Genomic DNA, 14,486 nt, shown 5'->3' with positions numbered 1-14,486 from the left:
CCTACCCCCGGGGTCATGATTTTTACAATTTAGAATCTACACTATCCCAGGATGCTTCCACATAAGTTTCAGCTTTTTTTGGCCCAGTGGTTCTTGAGAAGATTTTTTAATGACCCCACCCTATTTTTGTCTTTTCTTGATTATCTCCCCTTGTAAGGGGACTTGGCCCTTTATTTTAATAATTTAAATTCCCCTTCACCCAAGGATACTTTGTACCAAGTTTGGTTAAAATTGGCCCAGTGGTTCTTGAGAAGTTAAAAATGTGAAAAGTTTACAGACAGACGGACAATGGGTGATCAGAAAAGCTCACTTGAGCTTTCAGCTCAGGTGAGCTAAAAATATGCAGATGGAAAAAGAAACAAGAGGTCTATGGGCCATATCGCTCACCTGAGCAAAGTTTGAATATAAAAGTGGTTTGGGGGAGGGGGTTTGATGACTTGAACAAACTTGAATCTACACTACCTGAGGATCTTCAATATTTATTTGAGTAATCATGGCTAAAGTACATTTTTCCTATACATTTGATCTTCTATTGTGGCTTTGCCCTACCCCAGGGATATGATTTGAACACACTTGAATATACCTGGAAATGCTTCTGACAAATCATGATCTTGCTGTTATTGAGAAGAAAACTTTTATTGATATATCCTTTATATTCCTTTGTATAACTTTGATACCATGTTGTGTCCCCTACCCCTTCTTCATCTGAGGGGTCATGACTTGAACAAATTTGAATCTGCAATACCTGACAATGCTTCTTTATGAACATCATTAATCATTTCTTAAAGATTTTTCCTGTGTATTCCGATGAAAACTTTGATTGCCCATTGTGGCCCCATCCTACCCCCAGGAGTCATAATTTGAACAAACTTGATTCTATACTACCTGAGGATGCTTTCATATAAATATGACCAATCATGGCTTAGCTGTTCTTAAGATTTTAAAAAAAATTTTCCTATGTATTCCTGTGGAAAACTTTGATTGCCCGTTGTTAACTAATGTTGCAACCACTATTGAAATAATGCCTACTATTGAAATACTTATTTCAATAGTGGTTGAGGCTGCATTTCAAAAGCAAAAACGGGTTGCAACTACCATTGAAATAATGTTACTAATGATATAATTATTTCAATAGTAGTTAAAAATGCATTTCAAAGGCAAAACCATATTGCAATTACTATTGAAATAACATTGACTAATGGCATAATCATTCTAGGAGTGGATGAGAATGCATTTAAGAACCAAAACCGCTTTTCCACAAAGTATTTAAATAATGCTTACCTTTAAAATAATTATTTAACGAGGCCGAGTCTAATTACTTCTACCCTAGATATTTTGAAAAAATTTCTTAAATGAATTTTTACTATTATACTAATTATTTTAAGATAAAAAATCAAATGTTTACCATCCCGATTTCTTAGGGGGGTATCTCAAAAGTTGTCAAATTTAACTATTGGAACCTATTGGAATTTGTTGGAAAAGGGCCAAATTATCACATCTTCCCCATACTTTTGTATTTCTGCCCTAGGGATTTCCTTTTTAGTCAAATACATGAAAGTTATTGTAAAAAGGCACCAAATTGTGGAAACTCAAAAAAAGTTTACCATCTGGTTTGGTCTAGGAAATATTACAAATTTCATTTTTTCCAATACCCAATACCTCTAAATTTGCCATATTATGGCATACAGTTTGTATATATATTGGTGGAGATGGATTATTTTGGTAAAAAAAAACCATGTTTAGATTGCTGGTATGTTTCTTTTGATGTTCTGTCAACAGTTTTTAATAAAATGTCCAAGCAAGTTAGCAAGTTTCTTCAGCATCATGCATTGCTATCAGAACCAGAAAACAGTGATGTCGTGAAAGCCATTTCAGCGTTTATTCCTAATTATTATCTTAAAAGCACATTTTTGAGACCCATGAATGTCACAGATGGATAGGTGTTATGTTGCACCTATGACTGCATGAAACTAAAAAGCTGTGCTTTTAGAATCGGCCTCGTTAAATAGCGAGTCATATCAATAGTGGGTGTAACATTGAAATAAAACCTACTATATGTACTTTTTTCTTCATGAATAATTTCCTTTTACATACATGTGAGATAATAAATCTGCTGAAGATAATGATAATCACAAGAAAATCGGTATATTTATTTATTCTTCATTTAGATTTATGTATGTATATTTCATAGACAATAGAGACATTGGGTCACACTGCCTACACTTATCCTTGCTGATATAAAAAATCAATTGATCCTAATTTTTATTTCAAAAGTGGGCGTTGTTTAATAATGGTTTATTGAAAAAAAAAAAAAAAATTATTGAAATAATTATTTCATTAGTGAATGTTATTTCAATAGTAGTTTTTACCTGTTTTTGGTTTTGAAAAGCAATCTCAACCACTATTGAAATGATTATTTCAATAGTGGGTGTTCTTTCAATAGTGGTTGCAACAATGCTCAATTGTTTTATTTATACAAAACATAATTGAATTTTTACAAGTCCACCAATATCAACTTACCTGTGTTAGAAAAAAAATTATCTGTGCTAGACTTCGTTTATAATCAGTCACCTGTGTCCACGCATCACAATTTGTGACTTCACTGTAACCGTTACCAAAAAACATACTTTGTGTTTAGCGGACCTCAAAATCACTTCAAATTTGCAGAGATTTTCAATTTAACCAATTCAAATACAAACAAGTATTTTCAACAAAAAAACTGTACCAATTTTCTAAGGGAAACTAAATTAAATTTAAACTAATGGATTTTTCAAATAAAGAGAGTTCAATGTTTGGGAGTTCCAGCATATATCACTATTCATGACTTTGCTCTTCTTGCGAAGATTTTTTAAAAAGATTTATCCTATATTTTCCTATGTAAAACTTTAATTGCACCAGGGGTCATGATTTAAACAAACTTGGATCTACACTGTGTCTAAGTTTCATCTTTTCTGGCTCAGTGGTTCTTGAAAAGAAGATTTTTAAATTACCCCACCCAATTTATTACCATTTCTTAATTATCTCCATTTGGAAGAGGGTGTGACCCTTCATTTGAACAAACTTGAATCCCCTTTACCCAAGGATACTTTGTGCCAAGTTGGTTGAAATTGGCCCAGTGGTTCTTAAAAAGAAGATGAAAATGTGAAAAGTTTATGACAATGATGAGAGACAATGGAAAATCTATTATGTCATGATATACTGTATATCATGGCAAAATATTATTGAATTATACACCATACTTGTGAATGAAACAAAGGGAAACTAGAAATCTGACCAGTCAGCAAGGGCCCTGCAGATTAGGGGATGAGAATTTAACTTGATTACAAAAATTTAAAATTATATAAAGAAAAATAAGCAACAGCAAATGTATTTATAAATTTCAAGATAATTCCAAAATATCCAACAACCTGTAAATAGTATCCTTGTATTTACATAAGGCAGTAAAAAACATCATATCTTAAAAATAACTCGATTGATTGATTGATTTTATTTTGTTTAACGTCCCTCTCGAGAATTTTTCACTCATATGGAGACGCCACCATTTGCCGGTGGAGAGCTGCAAATTTTGTCCTATACTCGGCACTTACGGCCATTGAGCAGTGAGGGTATTTTTTCGTGCCAGCACCTACTGCGACACGGGACCTCGGTTTATACGGTCTCATCCGAAGGACCGGTCTCCACGTCCCACAGTGGGATTCGAACCCGCGACGAAAGGATCAACTCCTTACTTTGCAACACTAGAGCAGACGCTCTAACCACTGCACCACGCGGGAGACAATAACTCAATTTAATGTATATTTAAAGAAGAATGAAGCATGTGTTTTCTAAAATGCCAGCCTTCAGTGAATGCAAATATCACCCAGGCTTGACCTTAACTTCAAAACAAACATCAGTTGCAGACAAAGCTGTTAATTAATCTAAAAGTGACAGAAAGATATTAATAAACCCTCTAAAATTTTCTGCAACCAGCAAGATAATCAATCCCAGGGAATTAATTATACTGCTCTCTCTCTCTCTCTCTCAACCTTTTCTTCTAAGTTCACAATAAGAACTTTTTCAGCATTGATTTTATGAAGTTATTATCTGAATACCTGTTAAAATAACTAGTATTCTTGAATTTACATAAGGCAGAAAAAAAGGAAAAAAAAGAAAAAAAAATAATAAAAAATATATCTTTTTCTATATCTTGTTTTTAGAATTCAATAAAATCATTACTCATTGTGTATTTTACCAAAATAAAATATGAACAGAGAATGTAAACATCATTCAGAATTGACCTTAACTTCAAAACAAACTTCATTTGCAGAGGTGTTAATTAATCTCATTGTGATAGATAAAGATCGATAAATGCTTTGGATTTTCTTCAAGAGGAAAGTTAATTAATCCCAAGAGACTCATTGCAGGTTTCATAGTTTACAATAGGAACATTTTCAGCAGTTATCTCTCTTTGCACATTCACTCTTACATAAAGTTAAGGAATCTACCCCACCATCCCAGCTCCAAACCGGGTGACAAAGAGAACCAAACTTAGCATCAAAATATGTTTTACTGCCTATTCAACCAACATACCAAATTTGAACTTAATTGGTCAACCCTAAAAAAAGTTATTAGAAAAAAAAAAACAGAAAATTTGTGGATGGAAGAATGACAGGACAGACAGATGGACAGACAGTGATTACTATAGGGCACCCACAAATCCTTGAGGGGCCCTAATAAAACTTAAATATTTTCCTACATTATTTTACAAGTCTGGATTCTGTACAAATTGGGCAATTTTCATGGAATCACTGTTTTGGACAACTCATACTTAAGCACTATGCTTTCAATAGAAGGAAATTGTATACTTACATTGTAGCCGTATACATGTCCATTAGGTAATGCCATTGGAGGATTGTTTTCATTGAGTGGAAGGCCTGAAATTGAACAAATCAATTTGGAATTTGCACAATGTGCATAGGGTAGGCGTTGTCCAAGCTTATTCAAATTGGCACTACACACAGGACAGTCTGCATTTCTGTTTCTTTCCTCCCTATAACAATGTCTGTGATTCTAGTTCAGGAATTTTATTTCATCAGATTTAAAAGATATAAAAATCAAGCTAATTCAGAGAATTTGTGTCCCTCGCTTAAGGAAAAAAGAAGAGCATGCGCAGATCTAGAAGTGAGGGGGTCTAACCCCCCCCCCCTGGATTTGTGCAGAGTTATGAAATGTATATACTGAAGGGAATAGAAAATGCCAATATGGATATATAGATATTTGATTGCTTATTCTTAACAAGAGGCCCAGGGGCCACATTGCTTACCTGAGCACTGTGGCTAGGAAAAAAGCAAAAATGAAAATCTTAAATGCATAAGTGGTCCCGACCTACCCCTAAAAGGGAGTGGGGGGTGGGTTGGGGGTGGGGTGGGGGTTATGAATTGAACAAAATTGAATCTACACTAAGGATGCTAAAATATTTTTTTTTGACTGTGACTTTTTTCCCTACAAGTTTGAACTTTCATTGTGGCCCCACCTATCCCTGGGGGGTCATGATTTGAAAAAACTTGAATCTACACCACCTGAGGATACTTTCACATATATATAACCAATCATAGCTTTGCTGTTCTTGAGATGAAGATTTTAAAAGATTTTTCCTATATATTCCTATGTAAAACTTTGATCATCCGTTGTGCCCCCCTACCCCCAGAGGTCATAATTTGAACAAACTTGAATATACACCACCTGAGGATGCTTCCATATAAATATGACCAATCACAGCTTTGCTGTTCTTGAGAAGAAAATTTTTGAAGATTTTTCCTATATACTCCTATATTAAACTTTGATTGTCCATTATGGCCCCACCCTACCCCCCAGGGGTCATGATTTGAACAATCTTGAATCTACATCACCTGAGGATACTTTCACAAAAAAATGACCAATCATTGCTTTGCTGTTTTCATGAAGATTTTTAAAGATTTTTCTCATATATTCCTATGAAAAACTTTGATCATCCATTCTGGCCCCACCCTACCCCCGGCAGTCATGATTTGAACAAACTTGAATCTTCACCACCTGAGGATGCTTCCATATAAATATGACTAATCATAGCTTTGCTGTTCTTGAGAAGAAGATTTTTTGAAGGTTTTCCTATATATTGCTATGTAAAATTTGATCATCCATTGTGGCCCCACCCTACCCCCGAGGTCATGATTTGAACAAACTTGAATCTTCACCACCTGCAGATGCTTCCATATAAATATGACCAATCATGGCTTTGCTGTTCTTGAGAAGGAGATTTTTGAAAATTTTACTACAATGTGTATATCTTCCTATGTTAAACTTTGATTCTCCATTGTGGCCCCATTCTACCCCCGGGGGTCATGGTTTGAACAAACTTGAATCTACACCACCTGAGGATGCTTCCATGTAAATGTGACCAATCATAGCTTTGCTGTTCTTGGGAAGAAGATTTTTCCTATATATTGCTTTGTAAAACTTTGATCGTCCATTGTGGCCTTTACCCTACCCCCGGGGGTCATGATTTGAACAAATCTGAATTTACACTACCTGACAATGATTCCACATGAGTTTCATCTTTCCTGGCTAATTGGGTCTTTAGAAGATTTTTCAATGATGCCATTAATTTTTCACTATTTTGTAATTATCTCCCCTTGGAGGAGGGCGTGGCCCTTCATTTGAATAAATTTGAATCCCCTTCACCCAAGAATACTCTGTGCCAAGTTTGAATGAAATTGGCCCAGTAGTTCTGGAGAAGAAGATGAAAATGTGAAAAGTTTATGACAACAACGACAATGACAACAACGACGACAGACAACGGACAAATTTCGATCAGAAAAGCTCACTTGAGCCTTCGGCTCAGGTGAGCTAAAAATGTGTACAGAAGATTCTTTTTATATAATATAATTATCACACTGTAACAATGATTTGATGAGGAGATTTGTACACGGCAGATGTCATAAATTCTTTATTTCATATGTTGAATGCTATCATTTAGTAAATGGAAAAGAATTTCATAGAAAAAAAAAATACAGGACCATCTGGGAATTGAACCCAGGACCCCCATCCAAAACGAGAATCCTACCCCTATACTAACAAACTGCTTAACTTTGATACAAATCAAATGCAAATATATGCATATATTTACGTTGGATATTGTCAAAAATTTACACATGTCTAATTTAGCCTTTTAATACTAAACAGTTTTAATAGACGTAATTAGAACATAAAGTCCATGACAACCTGTATTACATGTAATGACTCTCCACATGTGCTAAAAATAGTGCCAAACGACTTTTCATACAAACGGGGAGTAACTCTAAAACTTGGAGCGTGATTGATGCCAAGAATTTCATTTGAGGAAAAAAAAATGATCAAAATAAGGGGGGCAGGACACTTTTAGAGGGGCGGGTCCATAGAGAGTATAATTTTTAATGGCAAAAGCTCAGAAGCTTCTTGAGATATCGCCCGGAAACAATAGTGTTACACACAGAGAGAATGTATGAATTACAACATTGACCTTTGACCTTTTTAACCTCAATATTAATATGGTCTTCCTTAGGCCACAGGGAGTTGTGTTGTAAAATTTCATTGCAAAAGCTTAATGACTTCTCGAAATATTGCACAGAAACCTGTGTTAAAACAGACAGTTTTTTTCTATCAATTTATGACCTTGACCTTTAGCCTTTTGACCTCAAAATCAATAGGGGCCTTTCTAAGGCCACAGAAAGTTGTTATTTAAAATTTCATTGCAAAAGCTCAAAGGTTTCTCAAGATATTGCACAGAAACGAAAGTGTTAAAGACAGAAATACAGACGGAAGGACAGACCAAAATTAATATCCCTGACTTTCAGTGAAAGCGGGGGACAAAAAATACAATGAATACAGCATATTTAATATGCAAGAATTTTCAATGAAAAAACCCAAAAACTTTTAACAAACCTAAGTCAATAAAAACTAGAGGTATTGCCAATGAACACACAAAATTATACCCCTACTGTAAATTTTCCTAGTACCAATATATAATTTTCTAAATGTGACCTTGACCTTTGTTTAATAAAATGACACATCCTATGGTCATAGGTACATGTAATCGTTTAGGGCAACATACTTGCCAACTTTCAACATGTAAAAAGAAGGTCATGACCCTCTTTGGAAAGTAAAAGATCTGGTCATAACTTGTAACGGCATTCATGACATATTTAGTACCATGATTATATTGCATTTCACATTGCATATATATAAAAAGCATTTGTATATTGAGAATTATTTTATGGGAAAAAAGTTTTGTTACAATGAAAAAATTTGAATGTTTCATGAATAACAAGAGGCCCAAGGGCATTGAATCGCTCTTTGGATAAACTGTACAACATATCACTTCTATTCGAAGTCTCTAAGTATCCTGTATATTTAGATAAACCCTTGAAATTCCAAAGGTAGGTCATCATGACCTACATCTTAGATGAAACACTCTGAGAACTCAAGATGAATCTAAGCCAATTAGTACCTGAGAGTTGGTCATGGTGATCTACTCATCACTTGTCATTCTCTGAGGACCCTAGATGCATCAACTAAGTTTGATGATTCTAAGCCAATTAATACCTAAAATATTTTTAAAATTATATCCATTAAATTTCAAAAGTAGGTCACAGTGACCTAATTTTCAGATGACATACTTTGAGCACCCCAGACACATCAACTGACAAATTTTGATGATTCTAAGCCAAATAGTACCTGAAAATATTAAATACAGCCATAAAAATTTGAAAGTAGGTCACGGTGACCTACTTTTCAGCTGTTGTACTCTGAGGACCCAAGATGCTTCAACTGACAAAGTTGATTCTTAGCCAATTAGTACCCGAAATATTTAATCAAAGCCATAAAATTTTTAAAAGTAGGTCATGGTGACCTACTTTTCAGTCGACCTACTCCGAAGACCCAAGATGCATCAACTGACAAAGTTTGATGATTCTAAGCCAATTAGTACCCGAAATATTTGATTATAGTCATATAAATTGACCTAATTTTTAATAAATATGTTTTAAGGCCCCAAGAGGGATCATCTTACAAGATTTAATGATTCTAAACCTCTCAGTATTCCAATTAATGACCTTAATTTTTTTGAAAAAGATTAGCCATAAAATTCAAAAAGTAGGTCAAGGTGACCTACTTTTTAGTTGACGTACTCTGAGGTCCCAAGATACATCAACTGATAGAGTTTGATGATCATAGGTCTTAAATTGTTCAAAATATGCCTCTGAATCATTTTGAAAAAGAATGGCCACAAAATTTGAAAAGTAGGTCACCGTGACCCACTTTTGAGTCAGCATGATTGAGGTCCTTAGATGCATCAACTGACAAGATTTCATGATCCTAGTAAGCAAAATATCAATATTTTAATAAAATGTAATTTTTGGTCAACTTTGAAGTGACCTTGAGACCACGCCCTTTGCCCCATGGTGATGCCTTGAACAATTTTTAATCTTCAACATATCCTCATCCTTTTGTGTAAGTTTGGTGACAATCTGTCCACTGGTTCTTGAGAAGAAGATTTTTTAGCAACCAGTACTTTTGTTTCTTTTTTCCTAATTATCTCCCCTTGTTTAAGGGTCACAACCCTAGTTTTAGTATAAATAGGAGCCCTTGGGCCAAGGATACCCTGTGACAAATTTGATAATAATTGGCCTAGGGGTTCTTGAGTTATGGCCCATATTCTAAAAAGTTTACCCACACCGCACAAAATGGCCATAGCATTAGCTCTGTGAGCCTTTGGCTCAGAAGAGCTAATAAAATTGGAAACCCCAAAGCCGCCTTTGTATTATAACATATTAAATGGTATATTTAGGGATCATAACCCCCCTCTCTCTGGCCACCCCCTGTCCTCTAATGAAACTAGATATCATTGAGATGGTGGCCATCTCAAATGGCCCTGCTTTCAGCAACAAACATGAAAAAGTAAAGTAGTTGAAAAGGGTTTATTTTGAAGAGGAACACTTGTGTACTATTAAGGTATGTGTTGTTTGTGTCTATTAAAAGGGCTTCTATGTCAACCTTGTTATAATAAAAAATGGCAAGAAAATCACAAGTGCTCTATACCCTCTATTAAAAAGCGACACAAAAATCAGAAATGTTGCATATCCTCTATGAAAACTGTTGCATATATATCAAATATGGAAGGAAAATCACAAATGTTCTGTGCCCTAAGTCAATTGGTAAAGTTTGAGGCTGACTGGACTTGAGAGAGAGAAACCATGCACCGAACACAGATTTTAAACAGAGAGGCTATTTTTGACCTTGACCCTTGACCTAGAAACTCTGTTCAAGGTCACTGCACATCCACTGACCAGTGGCACTCTGAGAGTGAAGTATGAGCCACATTGGATCAAAAGGAGAGAACATATGCTCCGGACAAGGATTTTTCATATAATTCTGCTATGACCTTGACCTTAGACCTAGAAACATGGTTCAAGGTCAATGCACACTCTTTACCCAAAGGCACTCTGTGGGTGAACTATCATCCAGATTGGACCAAGGAGAGAGAAAATATGCTCTGGACAAGAGTTTAAACAGAGGGGCTATTTTTGACCTTGACCTAGAAACTTTGTTCAAGGTCACTGCACATCCATTGACCAGTGGCACTCTGTGAGTGAAGTATGAGTCACATTGGACCAAGAGGAGAGAAGATATGCTCCAGACAAAGATTTTTCATATAATTCTGCTATGAACTTGACCTTAGACCTAGAAACATGGTTCAAGGTCACTGCACACCCCTTACCCAAAGACACTCTGTGGGTGAAGTATGAGCAAGATTGGGCCAAGGAGAGAGAAGATATGCTCCGGACAAGAGATCTTGGACAGACAGACGGATGGACGGACAGACGGACTGATCACTATAGGGCGCCCGCAGAGCAGGGCCCTAATAATTACCTCCATGCATGTAAATAAATAATATCATCAAGTCATGTAATATTTTGTATAAATTTTTCTTCGTGTGCAAAGGACTTCATCGTGTGTTACAGGACTTATTGTATATTCATAAAAAATTGTAATTTAATGAAAAATATTTTTTATAACCTTTACTGAAATACTGAATTCAATAAACGTTGTTGTATGCGTATTTTAAGTGATATTGAGAGTTGAAATTAATAAACGACAATATGCCTTTTCAAATGGATTTCGACAAACTACTGCTCTGACACCAAAGGTGACAATTCAGTGATGGAGATGAGGAATTTGCACACTGTTAACAGAGTTATCAATAACAAATGCAGTCTAATTGAAACCAGTAGTCTCTGAAAAGAATGTACACAGGTATAATAAGGCTACACCCAGATATTCTTCTTGCCTTTACAATATGATGTCATAGTAAGCTATATGATGTGAAAGTAATAGATAACGATTTCTTAAAATGTATATCTAAGATTGATATGAGGTCATAGAAATGAATGGAAACATGCAAAAGTTTACTATAAACAAAATCTTGTCCTTTCTGGGTGGTATGAATAGCTATGTATTTGTCACGGGGGTTAAATACCAAACCCATGACGTCAAAGCTGTTGATCAATATTTGAAGAGTGAAAATGAAACGTAACGAGAATTCATAGAAACAAACATATGAAGTAGAAGTTTAAAAGCATTTTACATGAATATCATGTGTGATTCATGTGGAATTAAAACTTATGAATAAGGTACTTTGAATTATATTTACAATTTCTTTGTGTAATGAAGGCACACAGTGTTTTTGCATCTGATCAGCCTTGCCTCTGTTGTTTGTTAAAACAAAGATGCCAAAGTTCAACACTAAGCCGCATACTTTGAAACCTGAGTTTGGTTTCTATTGAAAGTTGTTAATATATATTTCTTGAAAAGTGCTGCTAGAATCGTGTGGTTAATGGGAATTTGATGAAAACTTTTTTCTGTTATATACAAATGTAAAAATTTGGTAAGGTTTCATCTGAAAGTGTGGAATAATTATTTCTGTGATAGTAGTGTAGGATTCTAGCAGCACTTCTCAGCTATGTTAAGGATGGTAATTGAAAATGTGACCATAATACCCTTTCAATATGTATTGCATTTCATAATCACTATAAAAATAGTAACTATAAATTTATAGAAAAAGTAACATAGTTACCTATAATGAATAGGTTTGTGTTGTACTTAGTGCCAGTTACATGACATGTATCAGCTGTTTTTCACATGACTAGCATAAAAATAGAATTGTTTGGCTGAATGTAGAAAATCACACTAGTGCAAGGGAATTCACCTGTTTCTGGCCATAAAAATTGATACACATTAAAAGAGGTTTACATTCTTTACCTGAAAAGTGCTGGGAGCTAGTTTGTGTTGTTTAGGAAGTACTCATAATTTTGCCGATAATGTGCATATGAGGAAAAAATTTCCACTTCGCCTCTATATTGTAATGAATTTTTTAAAAATTCTTCGGAGCAAAATCAACTCCAAGCACTTCTTAGAATAAAGATGATATTAGCAATTGATATTTTGTATTTCAGCATGAACAGTCTAGTGTATGCCCTTGCACTTTTGAGGTTCATCGGGAATATGATTATCGTATTAACAATATTTTTTGCATTCTCCAACACTGTGCAGCTTTATAAGGTCTTGACAGATTACTAACATAAACAATATTGTTTTTAAGAAATGCTTTGTTTTCCATTTTAATTGTTAGATCTAAATATTGATGCTGATTTTGTATTTAACTAGATATCATTGCGATGGTGGCCATCTCAAAGGGCTCCGCTTTCAGCAACAATCATGAAAATGTAAGGTAGCCTATTTTTGACCTTGACCCTTGACCTAGAAACTTCGTTCAAGGTCACCTCACATCCATTGACCAGTGGCACTTGAGTGAAGTATGAGCAACATTGGACCAAGGGGAGAGAGGATATGCTCCGGACAAGGATTTTTCATACAATTCTGCTAAGACCTTAACCTTAGGCCTAGAAACATGGTTCAAGGTCACTGCACATCCTTTACCCAAAGACACTCTGGTCGCCCCCATGGTGCAGTGATTGAGCGCTCGCTCTAGAGTCGCGGAGTAAGGAGTTGATCCTTATGTAGCGGGTTCGAATCCCACTGTGGGACATGGAGACCGGTCCTTCGGATGAGACCGTATAAACTGAGGTCTGTGTCACAGTAGGTGCTGGCACGAAAAAGATCCCTCACTGCTCAATGGCCCTAAGTGCCGAGTATAGGTCAAAATTTGTAGCTCTCCACTGGCAAGTGGTGGCGTCTCCATATGAGTGAAAAATTCTCGAGAGGGATGCTAAACAATAAACAAACAAAGACATTCTGTGTGTGAAGTATGAGCCAGATTGGGCCAAGGAGAGAGAAAATATTTTTGACCTTGACCCTTGACCTAGAAACTTCGATCGAGGTCACTGCACATCCATTAACCAGTGGCACTCTGTGAGTGAAGTATGAGCCACATTGGACGAAGGGGAGAGAAGATATGCTCCAGACAAGGATTTTCATAAAATTCTGCTATGACCTTAACCTTAGACCTAGAAACATGGTTCAAGGTCACTGCACACTCTTTACGAGGAGACACTCTGTGGGCGAAGTATGAGCCAGATTGGGCCAAGAGAGAGAAAATATGCTCCGGACAAGAATTTAAACAGATAGGCTATTTTTGACCTTGACCTAGAAACGTCATTCAAGGTCACTGCATATCCATTGACCAGTGGCACTCTGTGAGTGAAGTATGAGCCACAATGGACCAAGGGGAGAGAATATATGCTCCGGACAAGGATTTTTCAAATAATTCTACTATGGCCTTAACCTTAGACCTAGAAACATGGGTCAGGGTCACTGCACACTCTTTACCTAAAAACACTCTGTGGGTGAAGTATGAGCGAGATTGGGCCAAAAGAGAGAAGATATGCTCCAGACAAGTGATCTCGGATGGACGGAAGGACGGATGGTTGGATTGACAGACTCATCACGATAGGGCACCTGCAGAGCGGGGCCCTAATTAAGCATGTTTGTAATTATTTAACAAATGGGTCCACTCCTCTAGATCACTTGTACTGCGTCAAGACCAATGATGTCATACATGACATAAGATTTGTTTCTAAATACTCGGCAGTATTGTGATTATTTGTTGAGATTTTGCATTCCCTAATAAATAATAGATAAAACAAATGCATTCAACCTTTTATTTACATATCATCATGCGGCATAATTTATTTCTATTACTTGGTGAAATTCTATTGACGTCACAATGATACTTGCTACACGGTGCCTCACAAATGTAAACCCAGGCATTCCTTAACATACTAGCTGAGTTTTCAAGGTCCAGAGATGATTTTGAATAACTATATTTACAAATAGAAATTAATTATCCCCGGGTAGTGTTGAACTTTTCATTTTTTCATTAAGGCATCTGTTTCTATTAATAGATGTCACATGATGACGTTGTGGTAGAGTGCTTCCTTTAGTTTAAGACTGACGTCTATAAAATGGATAATGAG

The 14,486-nt window shown here is 35.7% G+C and overlaps 1 protein-coding gene across 1 annotated transcript in view; it reads right to left on the bottom strand.

Annotated features, from left to right (window-relative positions):
* LOC133200991 (E3 ubiquitin-protein transferase MAEA-like) overlaps window positions 1-14,486 on the bottom strand; it is a 199,305-nt gene that overhangs the window by 6,403 nt on the left and 178,416 nt on the right. The window contains exon 8 of the mRNA XM_061336798.1: window positions 4,849-5,041. Coding sequence (XP_061192782.1) covers window positions 4,849-5,041 — 193 coding nt within the window. The remainder of the gene's footprint in view (window positions 1-4,848; window positions 5,042-14,486) is intronic.

Source organism: Saccostrea echinata, unplaced genomic scaffold (genome assembly GCF_033153115.1).
Source record: "Saccostrea echinata isolate AGI-Se365-2 ecotype Australia unplaced genomic scaffold, CSIRO_AGI_Sech_v1 ptg000042l, whole genome shotgun sequence".
NCBI classification, from domain to species: Eukaryota; Metazoa; Mollusca; class Bivalvia; order Ostreida; family Ostreidae; genus Saccostrea; species Saccostrea echinata.
Note: the sequence above shows the minus strand (reverse complement) of the source record. Positions and strands in the feature narration are given on the sequence as shown.